The sequence below is a fragment of the Haliotis rubra genome, unplaced genomic scaffold (assembly GCF_003918875.1).
Source record: "Haliotis rubra isolate DU_JTF1 unplaced genomic scaffold, ASM391887v1 Scf2, whole genome shotgun sequence".
Taxonomy (NCBI): Eukaryota; Metazoa; Mollusca; class Gastropoda; order Lepetellida; family Haliotidae; genus Haliotis; species Haliotis rubra.
This window is the reverse complement of record NW_025766002.1, coordinates 1,817,761-1,840,223: the sequence shown is the minus strand read 5'-3', so window position 1 is coordinate 1,840,223 and position 22,463 is coordinate 1,817,761. Positions and strand designations below refer to the sequence as shown.

The window sequence follows — 22,463 nt, the reverse complement described above, 5'->3', positions numbered from 1 at the left end:
GTTTGTCCATTTTTGTGAAATCATCTTTTAGTGAACAATGCGAGATGACGGTTCAAGTTACTATCAGCATAGGTACTTGTATCACATCAAAGTAAACTATTCAGGGCTTGTCTCCTTCACCCACTTGGGGTGATCTAATCCTTATCCCTGACCTCTTGAGCTGGAACCCCCTCCAGCTAACTGGTCCATCCACTTCTCGCACCCTTCACAAGACCACACCAATCCTATTATAACCTCTCTCCTATCAATCTTTTCCCATTTATTCCATCTCACATGGAAAATAAGTCAAATAAAAAATTAGCATAAGAAGATAATGTCTGTTCTTTAGTCCTTATTCCAGTTCTCAAATAAAAAATAATCATACAAAAAGTACCTAAGCTAGTGAGTAACATGTTCATATTAGATTTGACGAATTCACATTTTTACATTGTTCAAGTAAATGTATAAAAAACATTTACAAATGCTAAAAATAATTAGAAGTAAATATAATGTGCAAACATGAAAGAACAGAACAGATAAGTGATCATTATCATGATATATCCATCAATAAATAGTGAGATGAAAAGTATTACGATTAATATATAGCCTTGTGATGTATATTAAGCGTTCTGTTTGCCTTCTGTCCAACTGTAAGAGCCTCAATACTTCAAATGAAGTGAACTGAACATTTCACAACAGAAGATCTAACACCCCACCCAGCTGCTCCTCTGTGACAAGCCCTGAAGCCATCTTGTCTAGACATCCTGATCACCGCTCCACCCTGTATTTCTTGTCTCCTCTTCACTTCAGCTACCCTAGTACTTATCATACCCTTGTTGACATAATTTCATGACTGATCCGATGCCTATCATTCCCTACCCCAGTTGAATGCCACATTCCTGCCAGTTGTATACAAGTGTGTTGTATAGAGAGTCAGTGGGAGCTGGTGTATTGATGTGGCATGAAGGATTTGTCCAGGAGCATGTCCCTCGGGTGACTTGTCTCGGTAGACTGTCAGAGTGGTCATGCCAGCTGTCTGGGGTCTGTGTTCGGACATGTCTTGATTCATTTACAAATACATCAGGGATTGTACTTGAAGTAAATTGAGTCTAATACCTGTAGTATATCAGTATATCATGGCCGACACTATCACGGATGATCAGTTCAATAAATATAGATAGTGTAAGTATGTGATTTATCTGAGAATAACATCTGTTACAAATTTGCATATACCATTTGTTACATATAAAGTATCTGTTCCGATCCATATATTTCATCAATACAATGTATTATAATGTAAAATTCAGAATAGAAAGACTGTTACAGTGAAAAAAACAATTCATTGGTTTTTGTAAAATCAGAATAGGGTTAGCTGACATAGTCTTGATCGGGATAGTTGAAATTGTTGATTTGATCAGGATGACTGAAAATGTTGACTTGATCGGGACAGCTGAAATAGCTGTCTTCATCAATATCTGAAATGTTGACTTCATCGGGATATCTGAAATTGTTGACTTCATCTGAATAGCTGAAATTGTTGACTTCATCGGGATAGCTGAAATTGTTCACTTCATCGGGATAGCTGAAATTGTTGGGATATCTGAATTGTTCAGGACATCTGAAATATCAATATCTGTTGTTGACTTCATCAATATCTGAAATTGTTGACTTCATCGGGATATCTGAAATTGTTGACTTCATCGGGAAATTGTTGACTTCATCGGGATATCTGAAATTGTTGACTTCATCGGGATATCTGAAATTGTTGACTTCATCGGGATATCTGAAATTGTTGACTTCATCAATATCTGAAATTGTTGACTTCATGAATATCTGAAATTGTTGACTTCATCGGGATAGCTGAAATGTTGACTTCATCGGGATATCTGAAATTGTTGACTTCATCGGCTTCATCGGGATAGCTGAAATTGTTGACTTCATCGGGATATCTGAAATTGTTGACTTCATCGGGTTAACTAAAATTGCTGACTAGTTATATTGTTAGAGTGTATGATGGATTGTGAGCCTTGTGTCCTGAAGGGCCACATTTGTCCACCATTACACACTTCATCTGTTCACACTGGGGACATTCACACCTTTCAGGTGGCCAAGAACGTCTCTGCTTCATAAATCTCACCTAGACACATCCCATTTTTCCACAGGCAGGATTTAGCTGAGACCATCTGATATGTCAAGCTTTCGAGAACACATTAATTATCTGCTTTAGGTCTTAACGCTGTATGGTGGTACAGGAGACAAGTACAACACCAGGCTCTTCATCAGTTGTCACTGTCAGAGTCTAAACTAAAATTTATTTTTTATTCAGTTCTTATGGGGATCTTAAATCTGAGAATGGATTCTGTGTATTTGGATCATTTGAGAACATAATCATTATTTAATACAAGACAAGCTTTTTTTCATCTGAACTCTTGACAAAGATCTAACTGTTAAGCTATCATTTCCAAATAATCGTACATTTATGTTGTTGCATACCACAGTTCCCATTGTATAGTTTCCTTGTTACTAATGCTTGACTGATCAAAATAACACTGTAGAAAGAGTGGAGAGAATATGATAACTGCTGTCTGGGAAGATAGACGTGGGAGTCCAACATTCGATGAAGAAAGTTTCTAATTGTTGCCCCAAACTCTCAGTGTATCTTTATAGGGAAAATACATGGAAGTGCATCTAAGAAAAAAAGCTGCCATCTCTGTAAAAAGAGTGGAGAGAATATGAACTGCTGTCTGGGAAGATTGACGTGGGAGTCCAACATTCGATGAAGAAAGTCGCTAATTGATACCCCAAACTCTCAGTGTATCCCTTAATGGGAAAAGACATGGAAGCTACATTCTATGACTTGATAAATTTATAGATTCAAATTGGCATGTTTTTTTGTTTCCCTCAGGACTCTCAACATAAATTATTTGTTTCAGTTTTTGTTTGAACGACTAGAGGATGTAATGTAAGAAGTAAGATTGGAGAAACCTGGCCTGGCCTTTATTGTATTGGGTGGTATTGAATATTGATGTAAATAGGAGGTGGTGGGGTAGCCCAGTGATTCAAAGAAGATACAGGTTTGATTCCCCAAATAGTGCAATGTGTGAAGCCCATTTCTGATGTCTCCCCACTGTGATATTTGGCTGGAATATTGCTAAAAGTTGCATAAAATTATTTTCTCTCTGTCTGTCTTTCTTTCTTCTTTTCTTCTTCTCTCTCTCTCTCTCTCTCTCTCTCTCTCTCTCTCTCTCTCTCACTCTCTCACTCACTCACTCACTCACTCACTCACTCTATAAATGATGTGTGAGTGAAATGAGTATTCTTATAAATATGAGGTCCGGGGTAAACAGTTTTTATGGTAAAATAAGTTATCCTTACATCTGTATCCGGCCCTGTGTCAGTGTCAGCCAACAACTGTCAGTAGAAACATGGTCCCATTAGCTTCGGAAATAGCTTATTAATTTGGAACACTATTTCCCGACATGCAGCTCATAGAAAAACAGGGTGTCAATTGATTACATACTGAACACTTCCAGATCAATCAGTTGTACATTTCGAAATTGATCTTCACAGAGCTAAACAGCTTGTGCGTGTTGTGAATCTGATGTTAATATTCCTAATTATGATGATAAGGACTCCTGCGGGCCTGCCGGGCGTCCATATTTATTAAAAATATGATTGATGTGTGGGTAGCTGGTAGTTAAAACATCAATCCATGGCTGGACAGGGTTATTTGGAATTTGATACAGCACTAGTTGTAGGAATATGTATTATCTGAAATTTTGGAATTGATTCTGCTGTTGAATTTTGGGTGACAAAGTATCATCTTTTGAAACCTGCTTCAGTTGCATCCAGACTTTGTTAAATTTGTGCAGTGGAAACGGATATTGAAGATTTGGCGATTGTGAATTACACGTCAACAGTAATATGATCCTGAAGCTAACATTTCTGAGCTAACGATTTCTCCTGTTGTTTGACGTGAGTCTTGTATACTACGTATACAGTGGTATAATTTTGACCCTAAGAGGTGAGAGTATGTTGCGGAAATTTTCAAGAATATTTCCAACAAAGTACGGAAAAAATCAATATGCGAATCAATATCTTGTCATTGGTGTTTGAATCGCGTACAGACATTGTGAAGTTACTTAGTTCATGGTTTTGTCTTATATCGATTCCAAAATGTTTTCTCTAGGCAAATAAAATTATTGTTTTTATTACCATGTCATGAAAAGGAACAATCAAAATCATTATGTTGTGAAAATAGGATTAATTTTCCTCCACGTTAAAATGTATAGCCAGTTTATGTCTTCTTTCAGGGGATCTGACCACACGGATCTGCAGGGGGTCCTCAGTTATGTGGTTATTAAAAAGAGGGGTCTTTTGATCATCTTGCAGAAATAGATCTGTATTATTAGGCATAATCTGTTCGGAAGGATTGGAGAAAAGATTAAGCTAGAGGTGAATAGCAAGGTGAAGTTCGCTTATTTTTCTTTGAAGAAAGAGGCCTTGTTTGGGTTGAAATTAGTATTGAAGACTTCTTGGAAATGAATCTTTGAATCATCATATTTTAAGGGCAAAGCACACCAATCAGTCACATGGTTCCTTTGAATGATAAATAATGTATGTATGTTATTGAATTTGTGATATTGATATGATTTTTCCAGTGAAATTACGAACATTTATGAGCACTCCAAAGTGGAATAATTGATGTGAAGTTCATTTATTAAGAATGACATTCAAGACTAGCTGTGCAGCTTGTGTGCCCTATCAACATTTATTCAGAAGCAGTTTAACCCGTGTCATTATTGGCTTTGTAAATGCCATGTCAGAGTCATTTTGGGAGTAAATCTATATATTCTGGATGACTGCGTTGTCCAGTCACCCCATCTCATCCGTCTAAATGCTCCCCCGCCCCTTCCTGCTTCTTCTCCCCCTCTTCCAACTCCCTTCTCCCCGAACTCCCCAACTCTAGAACATTCACTTTTTCTTCCTTTATCATGGGATAAGGAATTGCAGTACCATTAAAGCTGAATCATATCTTGTGTTATAATTCTTGCACAACAACTTCAGATGATGATTTTGACTTAGAGGCATATGGATTACAGGTGGAATTGTTTGTGATGCCCCTCCCTCTGCCTACATTTGAAGTTAAAATATGACTGCATATAGAAACACATTTTTCCAAGGCATCCTTAGCAGTGTTATTGGAAATACATATTTGCTTCTCATAGTTGTGTCCCAAGAAATGTGTACATATGTCATACCTTGGATCCTATAGCTGGGTCATGAGCAGTGCATATTCTATACTCCTAAAGGTATGTTATACCTCTTTTCCTATAGCTGGTCATGAGCAATGCATATTCTATACTCCTAAAAGTATTATATACCTCTTTCTTATCCTATACTCCTAAAGGTATGTTATAGCTCTTATCCTATGGCTGTGTCATGAGCAATGCATATTCTATACTCCTAAAGGTATGTTATATCTCTTATCCTATAGCTGTGTCATGAGCAATGCATATTCTATACTCCTAAAGGTATGTTATACCTCTTATCCTATAGCTGTATCATGAGCAATCCATATTCTATACTCCTAAAGGTGTGTTATACCTAGTATCCTATAGCTGTGTCATGAGCAAATGGCAAGTCTTCTCTTGTACTGAAGGATGAAGGTAACACTAGCCTCAGGGCTTGGCTGGAAACAGGACTGACTTGCACCACACGCAGAAAGTTGTCTCTTACTGAACAATGTGTGACCTTTGCTGATGCTGATGTTGATTATAGCTTGAAGTAGAGTGCTAACATTGCAAATGGTCCTTGTGTGTGGTTGAACTGTGTCTGTTCTTGGGCATCTTTGTGTTTTTTGTTCTTATTCTCTGGGCAGAGCTCAGCAGAAATGCAGAGACATTTGTTTGATGGGTACAGTCAGTGACAGTTCCAAATATTTTTGCTCAGCCTAATTTTACCTGTAGCCCAGAAATGGTGTAAAGAGCTGCACCTTGCTGTGCAGAGTTGCATCCCTTGGGTATGTGTGATGTGTGGGGTTTTATTACACCCGACTTATGCTTTCAGGCTTGTCAGTTCATGGATTTCACAAAACAAAAAAACATCTGAGATCTGCAACATGAACCCGTGAAGATTCGGGTTAGAATTGATCTTCAGCAACCCATGCTTGTAAGAGGTGACTAACGGGATCGGGTGGTCAGGCTTGCTGACCTGGTTGACACATGTCATCGTATCCCAGTTGCATAGATCGATGCTTATGCTGTTGATCACTGGATTGTCTGGTCCAGACTTGATTATTTACACCCCGCCACCATATAGCAGGAATATTGCTGAGTGTGGCGTTAATCAACAAACCAAAAATCCAACCAACCTGGGTTCTTCAATATGCTGACACTCCATGATATAATTGGAAGTGTTCACAATGGCATCAGACCCAACTTACTCGTACATTTACATTCTTAGATCAAATGGCGCAGGCTGTTCATTTTCTTTAAATGATGGTACCGTCATCCAATATTGCTGCTGTCCAACCGCCATTTCCTGTTTCATATCATGTGATAAAAAAGTATCTGAATCCTTCCTTTTTTTCTAAATTATGCAAATTTTAATGATGTCTTGGGATGAAGGTTGAAGACTGTTGTACATACTTCAATGTGAGCCTACATGGAACTAGATATGTATGAATATTTCATTAGCATTTTTGTATCTGAGGAGAGACTGGTTTTAATTTTGTATAAGACATAATTAGAGGAAAGTGCCATGGTAAAAATGCTGTTCCTTCAATGATTAGATTGATCTTCAGACTTGGTTGACAAGACATCATATTGGTTAGATCGATGCTCATCATAGGATTGTCTGGTGGAGACTCAATTATTTCCAGATCGCAACCATGTAACTGGACGTAAAGTTCATAAGCAGTTTTAAGTATGTTTGTTGGATGACTTCCATGTTCTGCAACATGCAAGAACATGTGCACGATTCCATTCTATTCTGCAAAGGCTGATACTTTGTGAAAACACTTTGGATGCATGAAGCAAACAAATAAATAATGTTTGAAATATTTCCCTGGAAGCTGCTTGAAGATGGCTGTAATTATGTCTTCCCTTGGTCAGCGAGATAGCCGCAAGGTGACCCTGCCATGTGACAGTAATCATGTTGTTGTTACTTGTTAGCTGACTACCTCCAGGCTCTGGTTTCCAGGCCAGCAGATTTGGATCTTTGAAGGATTCCTTCGTGTTTTTCTTCTTGAAAGAAGTAGCCAAGTTGTCTTTTTCTTTGTCAGTGTTTTCATTTTAACCTTTGCACTATTTAGCTGTTACTTTCTTTACCACACAGCTTAGACATCTGTTGACAATAGATAATTTCCCTAAAGTTTTATCAGAACCATGAAATTTAATTCCTTGGCAGCATGGAGGAAGATTTCCAAATGTAGTCTTGATTGTCTGCCGATTCCATTTGGCATTGCAGTGAAAATTGTATGAATGGATCACAGAAAATCAGTGATGACTACAGTTGTCATAAAAAGGGTTAAACATATACAGTTTGAAGTTAAGTCTTTCCTAAAGGTGAGAAATCTTGTTACGTGAATCATATATGATCTGTCAGCCCCACTTAGCTATAACCACCCATAGATGGCCCAACTCCTCTGAAGGGATGAAGATAGGAGGTGCACCTCTAAAACTGCACGATGCCATGCCACTAGAGAATGCCCATCCAATTTGAATGTTGGTGCATATTAACAGGGTCAGCGACTCCATATTGTCCTACTTCCATTAAGTTTATCAAAGACTGCTCAGAGTTAACAGAGACAGCTTTTCTTGATGTTTCAAGGTCATGTGGCAGAAGGCCTTTCATCATGACGAACATCTTTTTGGTGGATTCAGAGACTCAAACTGTCTGTTCAACGCTAAAACCGGGAAAACCTTTTCCTTATTTTCTTTGATTTCAAAACTAGAACCCTTTGATGTGATTGGCTGAAAAGATGTTACAAATGCTATGATTGGCTGAATGCTTACAGGCATATGATCGGAGAGTGGAAAGTCCTGTTCAGGTCTGGTAGCTGCCAGAGTCTGACTGATTAACATGTGCAGCCAGTATTGAATTAAAGTGTGACGGGTAATGAATCCTAGATCCTAGATCTTTAGACTGAATCATTACTCAGAGAAGAGTTTGCCGCCAGCTTTTTACAACATGTTGTGTTTCAAAATTTCATGGATGGTCTTGGCGTAATGATACATGAGGTTCTGGTGGTGGTGAATCGTAGAACGGCGAGAAGTGAATGATTCAATGCTTATGTAGCCCAGTGTTGCTCAAAACAAAATAGATTAACTGAGATGAAACTCAGGGAAAGAGGTTTATCTTCCAATGGGAAGTAGAGAATCAATACTTTATGCATGGAAGCCTACCTATCTTTGATGTGATACCACCGAACATGGGACTATGATGGTTGTGGCAGGCTTTTATTTGAAAACATCACATGGAATGTGATATAACATATTATTTTCTTGCAAAAGGCAACACATAGAAGAATAGTTCACTCATGGGTACCCCCTTTGACTTCATCAGGCCTTGTTTTGTTGCTAGGCGATGTTCCCACAGTGGAATTCTATGGAACGCCAGCCTAAGCTGACAGCAGCAAGAGAGTAGTTAATTCCAAAATAAGTTGAAGAGTAAAAAAAAATTCATTTATTTAGTTATTATTGAAGTTTCATTGGTTGTCCTTAGGGTTTTAAATCTAAACTCATCAATTATCGCCTGGGATATCTGGGAACCATACTCGCTGTTATCTGAACTCTGATTTTAGACAAGGTTTTAAATGCTCACTTTCCACGCACTCATTAATGCAAGTCAAGAAAATACATTGTGTATAAACTTTTCATGTGATATTTTTAATGCAGTATTCTTGAAAGTTTGACTTGAAGTTGAATAGAAACTAATTGCAGCACCTTATTTTTGTTACTCTTTTGGCAATGAACTGCTCCTTAATTATATTTATACAGTACAAGAGCACAACAGCCATGTTGCATGATATCAGTTCAATTAATTCATTTCTGTGAAAATTGCTTCTTGTTGAATTGTTGTGGCTGAAGTGTTTGTTATTGATGGCAAAGATATCAGGTTTGATTCCCCCATGAATGGCTACATGAAGTCAAGCCGGTAATTTGTATCACTGACATTGAAATGGCTAAGGTATTGCAAAAAGTGTCATAGAACCCAATTCAATTACTTATACATGACAAATAACCATCAGTCTAATTTCATCTTAAACTGCCCACAGACTCCAAATAAGTCCCAACTCAAAAATTAGGTTGCCATTTTATCATAAGCTGCAAGAACATCTTTTAGAAGTAGGAGACTGCCCAGAAATTTTGGTTTCTGTATTATGTAAATCAATGCCTCGTCCGGAACCTGAAATCACGTCTTGCAAATAAGCGTACTTTGGCATTTACTTTTTGCTGCCCTAATGTGTTTGATGCTGGTACGAGAGAAGGAAGTCGGTATTGAAATATGCATCTGGTTCCAGTTGCGGCATCATTGTTTCCAAATCTTCCAAATCAATGGCTCCTGTTGATCTGCCCTGAGGAGATCCCGGTCTCGTGTTGCGTTGGTGTACCTGTCCGTCAGCTACATACGTTCACACAACATATCGTCCACACAACTGATTGTGGTTGAGATCTTGCCAGCTGATAGTGGGATCAATGCCCCAAAACACAATTTAGGTCTTACTAGACCTTGAGATGGATTAGAATCGTTGCCATGGCAATTGCATCTGACAACTGCTAGTGACCAAGGAAATAAAATCACCACTGGGCTCTGAAAAGCACCGGTATTGGTGAAACAGTTGGAAACCTGGTTGATGGGCAAGTGTAACAGAGTCTGGGAATTCTGTTTTCTAATCTTTTACCTATTTCCTGATTTGCATTAGATGACAGTGTTGATCTATTTTTGTTTATGATCCTGGTGTGCAGACTGCCAAAGGACATGGAAGGTCGTGATAAAATCTATCTGGATTTTGATTACATCGGAGTCCAGTGTTGAGTTTTTATTGATTTGACCAAGCTTTGTAAAGGTTCAGTAGGAAATGGCCGGGATGACATATTCATTTTTTGCACATCTTGATTTGGAAATTGATCTTTGTTTCAGCAAGATTTCAAACACGTCCATTTCTTTGTGAAATTGAGATGATATGGAAGTAAAGGTTTCAGGATTTACACAAATGAACTTGAACTTGGTAACATGGCAGCCAAAATCTGCTGCTTGATGAAAGGAAAAACTACTAAGGTATATGCAGTTATATCGTTATTGCTCTGGACCCCCTTGCACAAAGCGATCTTAACGCTATGACTGTCTTTATCTATGTTAGAATATGGGAGTTACGATCCCTGGTCTATAAGTGGAATGTAGATATGAACAGAAGTGAGTTGCTCTGACGAGAGATTCAAACAGTTTACCTTGATTATTGCATGATACATTCAGCTTATAGACGCCTAATGACATTTCAGTTGATCCGAGAACAAATCGTCTGGTAGTGAAATTTTACAATCAGACCTGCAAGGCAAGGCATTTGAATTCCTGATACGATCAGATTGCATGAAATTGTCATCATAAGGCTTAACCTTTGCCAAAGATTTTCCGAGATTTTCTGGACCACTGCCAAGATGAATGAGTTTGATAGTTTCTGACGTAAGGCTAGAGTAATGATAATTATGTGCAGGCTGGAAAGTTTGAGTACTGGACCGATAAACTAATGAGGAGAACTGGTCAGTTGGTACTTAATGATGAAATTTGTATGCATCGATGCATAGAGGCTTGATGAGATCAATACTGCATTCCAGACCCTCGTGCTAATCTAAAGGAACTCCCAAGTGAGGGATGTGACCAAAAGAATCTGCAAAAGGTTTTAATGGATGAATAGTGTCTGGGTTGTTGAACATTTTATTGCAAACTATATAAACAAATATAAACTTGAGTTGAGGTTTGAACTCATGTCGAGAAAGAAATAGGTTTTATCAACCCTTGGCTTCTATGATATTGATTATGTTTGTTTACCTGGAGAATCTGGCTTAAAGCATCCAGAAACGGTTGAAAGTATCAATATGCCTCATTTTGTGAAGATTCTTTTTGAAAGTAATATTCAATTTTAGATACTAATCACAGTGAAACCAATGAATCTGGATTGTATATCTCCCAGTAAAATATTTCCAGATGTATTCCTTTCTGGGTTAGCAAACAAATGATGTCCTTCCATGGTGAGTAATATAGACCTTGATAACAGTAATCATCATGGCAGTGTTGTTTCCTCAGTAACTAGAGTCTCTATGTATATCTAAACATACATCGACCCTTGAAGATCCGGGTAGAGTAGGTCTTCAGCAACCCATGCTTGCCACAAAAGGCGACTATCCTTGTTGTAAAAGGTGACTAACGGGATCGGGTGGTCAGGCTCGCTGACTCGGTTGGCACATGTCATTGGTTCCCAATTGTGCAGATCGATGCTCATGCTGTTGATCACTGGATTGTCTGGTCCAGATTCGATTATTTACAGACCGCCGCCATATAGCTGGAATATTGCTGAGTGTGGCGTAAAACTAAACTCACTCACTCACTTAACATACATCATTTGTTTCAACAGTTCGTGTTAAAGTTGCTACCAGGCTTCCAAGCCGAAAATGAGTTGATAGGTGACTACTATTTGTATGCATCAAATCCGTGATTGGCCTACAACAAATGGAGACATTTTGCAACTAGGCGCTACCAAGGGAGAAGCTGAAGAAAGTGCAACAGTTAACACTGATAAGTCCTGACAGTGGAAAATAATACATGATGCTCTGACTCAGTTGACAATTATCATGACCCATGGAGATTAGCCTGCTGTGCCCGGAACATATGCCATTCTGAAAACAATAGGTCCAATCTCGCCTGATAACAGTCCCATGTGATGTATTAAGGTATTATAACTGCCTAGATAAGCAGACCCGTGCAGCAACAAATCATTATTATTGAATACCCAGATCATTATTGCAGAATGCTCAAGTCAAATCTTTGAACACACAACGGCCAACACAGCCTCTGACCGAAGAGAACTAATAACTAATTAATCAAGAGCCTTAATCCATTGCGGTTTGGTTTCCATGTCTGACCCATGTGTCCAATGTCTGCCATGTGTCAGTGGATAATTACTTGATGTATGCATTGGATATCCTCATGGTTCAATCGTCAGGGTCAGCAAGGGTGGGTGTGGTTATTGCTGTGTGAAGCTCATGTATAGGGGATGTTCGTTGTTCCCGAGCCCGGCTTTCAGCTCAGTGTCTCGTATGTAAATCATATTGATGTCATTCTGTCTTGTCAGTTGAGCCAATCATTACTGGACCTCAGTCTTCACCGTTATCAGAACACTGTTCCACAAACAGGTTGTAGTGCTTTGACTTGTAAGTCTCTTTCTCAGTATGGAAGTATTGTGTGGAACAAGACCCAGGTCACCAGTTAGATAATGGAACCGGTTGCTATCCTACCTTAATTTATTTGGGACTTGAATTTAGCCAGTCAACTTAAGAAGTTGTTAAATTTCTTGTCGAGGGAGATTGCATTATTTAAGCATGCATAGAAGGGCATTGTGAAAGGTTGGAAGTGAAAAAGAATCATACAGTCTAGTTTTTTAGTTGATTACTGTCCTGCAAATGGACATGGCACCATTCAAAACTCATTCTTCAAGCTTTTAAACCATCCAACCCAAACTTGGAGATATCGTCCCTCATTGCCACACGTTTCAGATACCAATGGCTACCATTTCCTACATAATCTTTGTCTCTGTTATCAGGAGCTTCAAAGTCTAATTCTTCTGAAGTATTTACAGGCAAAACTATCAGTCTTTAGTCGTTCATTTACACCCGGCCTTTGCTGTTATCTTTGATAAAGAGAAACATGTTTTTCATTTCTGTAAATACTCACATCCTTAGGTCATTTTGTGTTCAAGTTTTCCTCTGTCAGAACATGGCCGCTTGACCTTGTCTCATTATCGTCAACAGATAAAAGTTATTTCTTATTTCTGGACATTTTTTGTTGTATATTTGTGTGTTTTGTATTCAAATTTCCCTCCATATTGGCAAGCAACCAAGACCATCCCACTAGTGGCTCCAGTGGCGCGTCCCAGGAGGACTTTATGCATGGTAGTTTGTCAGTGTAAAGTATGGCTAATGTTCTTTATCAAGAGCATAATCCCTCCTCGAGGTGCGTCAAGTGGCTTAGGGTGCTCGTAATCTCCTGCTTGATCAATCAGTTTTTCTTGCTAAGAGGACCTTATAGATTACACTGATAATATTATGCATTGCATTGGTCAGGCTGTTTTTGAATGAACCAGGCTGAATGTGACTGCCCGATATTAATGTTCTTGTCCGAGTCAAGTGTTACGTGTTCATTCAGCTGGTTATTTATTTTGCATATATAACTGGAAATGTTTAAAGATCACTTCGTTACAAGACAAGAGTTTGGTGCGGTTTTATCGTCATGTAGAAAACAATGCAACACTGAAGATTGTAAAAACTATGCTATTCTAAAGAAGACTTGATTCTTTTATATAAATAACTACAGTCAGCATCTGAAAATCTAAAATGAACAGGTGTCCTTTTACTTCTAAGTCCTTATGAGGTGTATATCTTTGTCTTGCATCACTGGAGATCCATTCAACCAATCAAAGTGCACTTAGCTCTCGGACAATCTTTTCTCTGCCCTACATTGAAACGGACCTGCTACAGTCAATATTGCTTTGCAGGACAGATATGAGATTACATTTTAGATCTACATGGGAGATGGGGTAGCCTTGTGGTTAAGGCGTTCGCTCGTCACGACGAAGACCCAGGTTCGATTCCCCACATGGGCACAATGTGTGAAGCCCATTTCTGATGTCCCCCACCACAATATATCTGGAATATTGTCAAAAGTGGCGTAAAACTTAACTCACTCACTTAGACCTATGTAAGTATCTTGGGATACTTTGGCCTGTCTTTGTATATATATTTGATCTATCTCACTTTGAGTGACGTTATGAACAGTTGTGACACCTTGAATCATTCACCTACTTCCTGCCAACTCTGACTTTTAAACACATCTCCCTAATTGAATAATGTGACTCCAGTGACTCCTACATCAGAAGTTACATTCCACAACAGACAACACAACCTGACATTCTTGGCCGTGTGTTGACAATGATTCTGATACTGAAATGCATACCTCTGTGTAGTGTATGTGTTATTTCATCTAGAATTAATTAAATGGAAATGGAACTATATGTCACACTTTTCCACAACTTGGACAAGATTGTCCACCATTTTGTTGGATCTTGTTATGGTCAATGGGTACAATGTGTGAAGCCTATTTCTGGAGGCTCCCTTCGTGATATTGTCGGAATATTGTTATTCACTCCCTCCCTCACTCACTGTCATGGTCAAAGTGTATCTGTAATAGCCACGCTATATACAGGAAACAGGTCATGAAGATTTTCAGTTTTTGCAATCACTAATCAAATTGTTGATTTCTAAATTTTCTGGTTTCATTTTGACTTGCCGTTTATGTAAACTTTGCCAAAAACATAAAAATATGCATGATTCTGTAAAACCTTACATCAGTGTTTTCCAATTGCTTTCTGGTGCAGGTTTATTAGCATTCCAAATCGGTATATCGGTACACATCTGCATGCCATTAGCTTTCATATCAAATTAAGGTGTTGTAGCAACCACACTGCTGCTGAACAGGACAGAGTTGTGATTTCATTACCAGCAGAAGTTATCCTTGCAGAGCTACTTCTCACTAGCTGTCATAAACGGATCCATCCCACTCTGCTTGCCAGCAGACCCCAGTTCAGTGGCATATTAAATCTAATTCCTGTATCGTGTTGCTTTTTATTATGTTGTCTGTGGCTTAGAAGGACCGTATGGTTTAATGATGAAGTGAGTTGATGTGGGGTAACTATGCTGTGCAGAGACAATGATGTATTAATGCTTCTCCTGGGTGTGTTTGGTCGGATCACCGGGCAGTGTCAGGTGGAACGCAATATGTGTTGCTAGCATTTTTCAACGTGTTCCTTTTTCAAAGGCCAAAGTGGTTTGCTGTTTGCTGTTTTTTTTCCAGTTGGATGGTTAAAGGATTATGACGACAAATTTGATGTCTGTGGTTTCACAAATGTGTTTTAAACTTTGACATTATGAAGGATGAATGTTTTGTGTAGCCGCTATTATTAAGGTGCACATTATGATCTGGTGGTTTCATTCTTGAAAACAAATGGTTAAACTTTTTACTTTCTTCATCCAGTGCAGATGCCAAATGGTACTGAACTTTTTTCACTTATAGATGACAAAATGTACTTAATGACATTTCTTGTTGCTTCTTTTCATTGAGGGGCGGTGGGGTAGTTTAATGGTTAAAGCGTTGGCTCGTCACGCCGAAGACCCGGGTTCGAATCCCTACATTGGCACAATGTGTGAAGCCCATTTCAGGTGTCCCCCGCCGTGATGTTGCTGGAATATTGCTAAAAGCGGCGTAAAACCAAACTCAGTCAGTCAGTCAGTCTTTTCATTGAAATTCATAATTATTCGTAGTTGTTGTGTTTTAAGGTTTGTTTGGATTAAATGATGTTATCCTGTAAACAAATCACGTTTTATGAAGTTTTGACATTGACAAGGTGAAGTCATTATGGCCCTGGAGAGGCTCCATACCATGTGGTATTAAGTACAATGTAGCCGCTTCTTATCACTGATACAGTACAACCATTCAGAATGAAATCCCAGCCTTAATAAATGATGAACATTTCAATGACCGGAGATTAAATATGCGTATTGGCTCTCCTGACATACAGGGAGTGTCAATACGATGCATTATTCAAGCATCTCTCCAGGGATTCCCTATAGCACAATCCAACATACCACAGCCTTGTGAGCACATCAAAGGGCAGCTACCTGTATCTAAGTCGCTAGACAATGGTGCCCCATATAATGCCGGTGATCTGTGATAACTGTTGAGGTAGCTGGAGTCACATCTCACCAGTGTTAAATGCCCTGCCCTGTCGTGTTTCATTAAGGAGGGAGGTAGACATGGGTGGAACCTGTTAAATCTGTGGATCAGTGAGCTTACAAGGATCTGGTAACAGGAACTGAGATGGCAATAGTTCTTTATAATTAGACACAGGAGATGCATGTATCATTCATTAAGATAGGTGAAATATAACGGCATTGACAAAGAAGAAATATATAGTCATTGACATAAGAGAAGAAATAGGTAGGCATTGACGTAAGATAAGAAATATGTAGTCATTGACGTAAGAGAAGAAATATGTAGGCATTGACATAAGAGGAGAAATATGTAGGCATTGCCATAAGAGGAGAAATATATAGTCATTGACATAAGAGAAGAAATGTAGGCATTGACATAAGAGGAGAAATATATGTCATGCATTGACATAAGAACAGAAATATGTAGGCATTGACATGAGAGAAGAAATATATGTCATACATTGACATGAAAATAAATATGTAGGCATTGACATAAGAAAATAAATATGTAGGCATTGACATAAGAGAAGAAATATATGTCATGCATTGACATGAAAAAGAATATGTAGGCATTGACATGAGAGAAGAAATTTATATCATACATTGACATAAGAAAAATATATGTAATGCATTGACATAAGAGAAGTAAACAAACAGTGATAGATTAGATCTATATCACACATTGACATAAGAGGAAGATAGATGCTTTGACATCAGTGTTGAGATATATATCTCATACATTGACGTAAAAGAAAATAAATAATCATTGACAATAGATTAGATAATATCTTACATTGAAGTAGAGGAGAAATATTTGGCATACACTGACAAAAGATTACATATATTCATGTGAGAAAAAACGTTTATACAGCATAGTCAAATGGGAAAAAACAGTCACAGTTGATATTTACATAATTATCTGGCTTCTGAAAAGCAGTATAAAACAGTATAAGACATTGACCCAAGTGGAGAAATTTCTATGAGGCAGATTTGGTGACTGTGTACCAGGTATATACTGTAAGATAATAGTTGAATATGGAACACTATGATAGGTAGAATGTGTCAGAGTAAATAGCAGTTAATTCATGTTCTTTTTGTCTTCTGAAAATAGTGGAAAAACAAACCTAGAAGTTACTTAATATCTAATTGCTTTTTTGTGATAATAAAACATGTTTAAAAAAACATAATTCCATGGACATGGTTCTTTTTGAATGTGTGGGAATATACATTTTTTAATCCTTGGGAACGTAAAAAGAAAAATGTAATGAGTTATTAAAATCAACTGGAATCCATGTTCCACACAGCCCTGAATCTGCATCCATTATGGGTGTATATTCCAGCTAATATTGACATGGCTATTAGGTCTGAGTAACTTCAAGGTAAAATCTCCAGTAAGCTGGGAGTGATGGGGAAACGTGTGAGTGTGCTCACTGACAGAAAGCAAACAAAGCAAACGAATCGTTTCAGTACGGTAAACATACTCAAAATGTATTGTGTGTCACAATCATAACAGGAAACAAAATGTTAAGCTATTCACAAACATGTCAGTTTGGATGCTGAGGTTCAGAAACACAGCAATTTGGTGATGGAGAAAAAATTGTGGAATTTTTAACAAGGCAATTTGTAGCGGAAGAAACATCCGTTATCCAACAAGCACTTTGTAATTGTCGATGATTTCATCACTATACCGAAAAAGACCACCCATCTTGTTTTGTCACAAATCTCAGTCCGAGAGCTCATCGGGACATATAAAACAAGTCAACATGCGAAAAGCTTGTCTTTCTGTGTACGTGAAACATCCACAAGTTTTCCTAATTGTTTGCGTAGAGGTAAAATACAATTAGATGACTAACACAGTGACTCTTTTGGACAGGTAAAATGAACATGACATACCAATTCCGCTACATCGACTTTGTACAGAGTAAGTAAAAGTCTGGCTGACCTGGGATGTCTCCTTGTTCTGTTCATTGTATGTACAGGGCAGGGAGACATCCCCAGGCAGTGAGACTGTAGCTGGAGCTTGGCAGACACATACACACTCCGGACAAAATTTTTGTGAAGGAAAGATACTGAAACAAACTCTAAACATATGATCAACTTGAACTCAAAATGAAGGACAGAATGGCTTTGGCAGTACATGTGGAAACACATCGAATGAGAATCCAACCTATACGACATTGTTTTTGTTTGATAATCATGAACACTCAGTTACATTTTTGTGGCCATTTTGATAACCCTTACAAAAATGTGAATATCTGTTTTGGAAGTAGGTCAGTGAATGTTGAATTATAATCGGAATAGGTATAAACTTACAAAATTTGGCTGTTACATTGAATTGTAGGTGCTATTTACCCTTATTTTACCCAAAAATGTCAGACATGAATGTTTTTTGGCACAAACCTTTATCTGCTGCTGTGTCGGAGCACATCTTATTATAATAATAGAGCAGGGTTTTCTTGGATAATTGTTTGATTATGATCAAGGACCTCTAAAACAGAAAATAATTTTAAGTCAAAAACTGTCAAACAGTTACATAAAGGATACAGCATTAGCATGATCTTTACCAAGAACATTCCTGTTCAAAATCGCTATTTGAATTTTACAAAGCATCAGAATTGTTCAAAAGTGACCATGTAACTTACATCCGAAAGTCCAGATGTTATGTAATGGATTAACATGGAGGAAAAGCCACCAGCAAAGTACCATCACGTCCTGGTTCGGACCAAATAATGATGAGCAGGTTTGTAGAAGATACTGCAGAGACAAATGAAGTTACTGTTCCCCATCAGGCTGATTCCAGGTAGTTATGTGATGGGGGATGCCAGTTCAAACATCCACAAACTAGATCAAAAAGGATTTTTTTCAACCCCAAAAATCAATGCTTGGAAGGAGGTTTCTATTTTTGGTATGACTCTATGCCGCTCTGGTTTGTATGGCTAGGCTTGCTAGGATACACTTCCTAAATCGCTGATGCAATTAATCTAATGTTTTTGTCGGGATGAATTCACAGGTGTTTATGGTGAGATGGCTAAATGTTTATATTGCTTGAAAGAAGTTAAGGAACATCAAATTCTTGCATTTTACTCTCTGTCATCTGTCTCGCCATGACACATTAACTTGTGTAACTTGAACGAATTGGTTGTTCTTTACTTATTTTGAGTAGTATATGTCTGGCCATCCGAGAGCTGGAAACAAATTATGTTTGAAGTTTGTTGTCTGCCAGGTTCCAGCAGTTATCCATGACTCATGATGGAAGATCAATTTGAAATTGATCTCTGAACATCTTCACAAATACACAATTTTCGTACATTTACACCAGTTAAACTGTTTGATTAGCAAAAAGAAAAAATAAGTTGACCTGTTTTTAAATGATGCCCCTTTTGACAGACTTAGAGTAAATGTTATGAAGATTTTGTAATTGTGATTTGTTTCTGTTTGTTCTGAGTAAACACCGTTTGAACATAACCAGAACTCCCACATGAAACCGCAACTTTTCAAAGACTATGTGTGACTCTCCCACGTCATTATCACATGACTCTCATGACGTCATTAGAGTGATTTTACAAAATCAACGTTGTCCATTCCTGATTCCTTAAGCTCAAAACAGTTTTTCATCGGTCACATTACAAACAGAAATAACACCAGTTATCCTTTCTGTCACCATGAATGTTTAACATTACTTTGTTTCACACAGTATTGTAATCCTACACATTTTTGCCCTTATTAGTTTCAAAACTGTATCTCTGATGCATGAATAACTCTTTGAAGGAATTTTTCTGAATTTTACGGCTGAGACTACACTTCAAAACTTTGTTAAAGACTTTGGCCTGATATAAACATTGATAGTATAATGTTGGTGCAACAATTTGGCCTGATATAAACATTGATAGTATAATGTCGGTGCAACAATTTGGCATGGTATAAACATTGATAGTATAATATTGGTGCAACAATTTGGCATGGTATAACGTTGATAGTATAATATTGGTGAAACAATTTGGCATGATATAAACATTGATAGTATAATATTGGTGCAACAATTTGGCATGATATAAATCCTGATATTAAGGGGCCCACCATGTTAATATCATATTGTCAGTCCGCAAGTTTTCCTCATGCTGTATATGGACTCTCTGAAAACTAACTTTTGAACATCATTTACATTACATAACATGCCCACCACATCTACGTGTTGATTTTTTTATTGATTTGTTTCCTTGTGATGGGATGTATAACAGTCACCAGTGCTCTGAAACAGGATTTCTACACAAGTGTGTTGAAATAATGATATGGTATAGCATTATAAAACATAACGTGGGTTGATCGTTGATTCTATGAATCCGACACATTGCAAGAAACTCTGTGATTTGTTTCAGGGATACAGTTTTGTCAGTTATTATTATTCCATGTGTTTTGTTGAACCAATTCATATCAAGTCCTTTTCTGCATTTCAGTTTCACTCATAAAAGCATTTTGTTTTACTAATTTTGAATGAATTCTGATTTCATGGTAACCATAATCAATGGTATTGTATCTTGATTGTTTGACTATTGATAAACACTAAACCAAATTGAATTAGAAATCGGAATTCATCAACTCTTTGAAGTGATGTCACTTTTCTTTGATTTCAGTTCTGCTGCTTGTTTTAGTTTGAAATTTTCCGTTTGTGTCCAGTACCATGAACAAGACCTTGAGAGTCTCTGATCTTTGTTTCAGGTCCACCCAGAATAACACTGGCCCCCAAAAGTCAGCTGGTAGCAGAGGAAGCTAAGGTGAGCTTCTTCTGCAAAGCCTCTGGCAATCCAGCCCCCTCCTTCCACTGGGAGAAAGGTAACAAGCGGATTAATCCTCGTCGGAACCGCTACCTCATCACAGAAGTTCCACATTTATCCGTGTTGAGGATAGACCCTGTCAAATCCAAGAGAGATGACGCCACATTTACATGTGTAGCCAACAACGGACAGGGCGAGGCTCGGGCCAACGCCACCCTCCGAGTCTACATGATGGTCGGCGATGTAGACGGTATGTTGTGTGTGTTGTTGCTGAATGTGTCAACTTTCACTAACTTTTATCTATTTAATCACACTTACACGTGACTCAGTCACAGTTTGTATGCCATTATTTGTTGAAATGATTGGTGAATGGAATAACGTCATTTCCTGATGAAGTGTAATATTCATAGACTGTTAAAAATTATGCATTTTCAGGTACTGTTACATTGTCACATCAGCAAGATATGTTCAAAATCAAAAGCCTGTTTATTCCAGACTACAGGTGAAACTTACAGTGGAGATCTTGTAGTTACTTACGATGGGGATTCTGTATTTACAATGGAGATTCTGTATTTACGATGGAGTTCTGATGAAACTTACAGTGGCGATCTTGTAGTTACTGATGGGGATTCTGTGGTTACGATTGAGCTCTCATAAAACTTTCAATTTGGATCTTGTTGGTACTTACGATGGGGATTCTATGGTTAATCTGATGAAACTTACAGTGGAGATCTTGTAGTTACTACGATGGGGATTCTGTGGTTACGATTGAGCTCTCATAAAACTTTCAATTTGGATCTTGTTGGTACTTACGATGGGGATTCTGTGGTTAATCTGTTGAAACTTACAGTGGCGATCTTGTAGTAACTTACGATGGGGATTCTGTGATTACAATGGCCATCTGATGAAACTTTCGATGGAGATTTTGTAGTTACTTATGATGGAGATTCTGCAGTTACGATGGATATCAGATGAAACTTATGGTGGAGATCTGGTAGTCATTTACTATGGAGTCGTGGTTAAAATGTCTAACCTAGGTGCTAGTTCTGTAGATAGTGTTGTCTGGTCCACTCGCTGCATTTTTCAAGTTACCACAATGGTTGTAATGGTGTTGAATGCAATATAATGCATCAAGTAAGACAAATCACAACTCAATACATTTCATGCAATTTCATCCACAGATTTTCGTGCATGAAAACTTGTAGATTTGAAATATGTACTAAACATTAGAAATGTCTATGTTGTTAAATCTATGTCTCAGAAACCCATACCCTGTCCCCATGGGTAGAATTTGTCCTGGGTAGCTAGCCTATGTAAGAGATGAATTAACTATGATATTGGGGAATCAGTGCTATGTCCCATGGATTTGTATGACGCCAGAGCACGAGACAGTGACAGACATGTTGTTGCCTACCATCACTCCTTCATTCATCTGTTGGGATTCAAGGAGTCTCTGTAAGAATCAGTAACTGGCAACCAATGGTGGTTGCAATGGCAACTAAATGAATCATGTGGTCAGGCTCAGTGACTTGTTTTGATGGTATTTCAGTATATGGATCATAACTCATATCAATCACAGGATTGTCTGATCCAGATTACCTACAGGCACCCTGTCAAATATCTGTGTCTCTGCCTGTGAAGATCTGGGTTAGATTTGGTCTTCAGTAAC

General features: G+C 38.1%; 1 protein-coding gene across 1 annotated transcript in view; it reads left to right on the top strand.

Annotated features, from left to right (window-relative positions):
• Window positions 1-22,463, top strand: part of LOC124275257 (tyrosine-protein phosphatase Lar-like) — a 168,005-nt gene that overhangs the window by 17,324 nt on the left and 128,218 nt on the right. Inside the window, exon 3 of the mRNA XM_046710737.1 lies at window positions 20,739-21,044. Coding sequence (XP_046566693.1) covers window positions 20,739-21,044 — 306 coding nt within the window. The remainder of the gene's footprint in view (window positions 1-20,738; window positions 21,045-22,463) is intronic.